The sequence below is a fragment of the Eimeria mitis genome, genomic scaffold (genome assembly GCF_000499745.2).
Source record: "Eimeria mitis Houghton genomic scaffold, Emh_scaff1186, whole genome shotgun sequence".
NCBI lineage: Eukaryota > Apicomplexa > Conoidasida > Eucoccidiorida > Eimeriidae > Eimeria > Eimeria mitis.
Window position 1 is genome coordinate 2,044 of NW_013568083.1, and position 358 is coordinate 2,401.

The 358-nt window shown below is 57.8% G+C and overlaps 1 protein-coding gene across 1 annotated transcript in view; it reads right to left on the minus strand.

Moving 5' to 3' along the window:
• EMH_0031430 (uncharacterized protein) overlaps nt 1-229 on the minus strand; it is a gene marked incomplete at both ends in the record, with an annotated part of 1,006 nt that extends 777 nt beyond the window's left edge. The window contains one exon of the mRNA XM_013494518.1: nt 77-229. Within this exon, the coding sequence (XP_013349972.1) occupies nt 77-229 (153 nt within the window). The remainder of the gene's footprint in view (nt 1-76) is intronic.
• Between the last annotated feature and the right edge of the window lie 129 nt (nt 230-358).

Consider the following 358-nt stretch of genomic DNA (forward strand, 5'->3'; position numbering starts at 1 on the left):
AGTTGCTGCTGCTGCTGCAGCAGAAACTAGAGTCGCGCAGCTCGGCTGTATCTTCTGCTGCAGTTCTGCCCGCTACTGCTGCCAGTTCTGCTGCGGCTGCTGCTGGTCTTGCTGCTGCTGCTGCTGCTGGTCTTGCTGCTGCTGCTGCTGCTGCTGCTCCTTCTAGCAGCTGTTCCCTTATTGGTTCCTTCTGCTGCTGCTGCTGCTGCTGCTGCTGCAGTGTGTACATACACCCGGATCTACAGGCACATGGTAAAGGAGTAGGGGGCTAGAGCATCTGTTTGCTGCTGCTGCTGCTGCTGCTGCTGCTGCTGCTGCAGTTGCTGCTGCGTTGCTTCTTTTGCTGCTGCAGCAGACT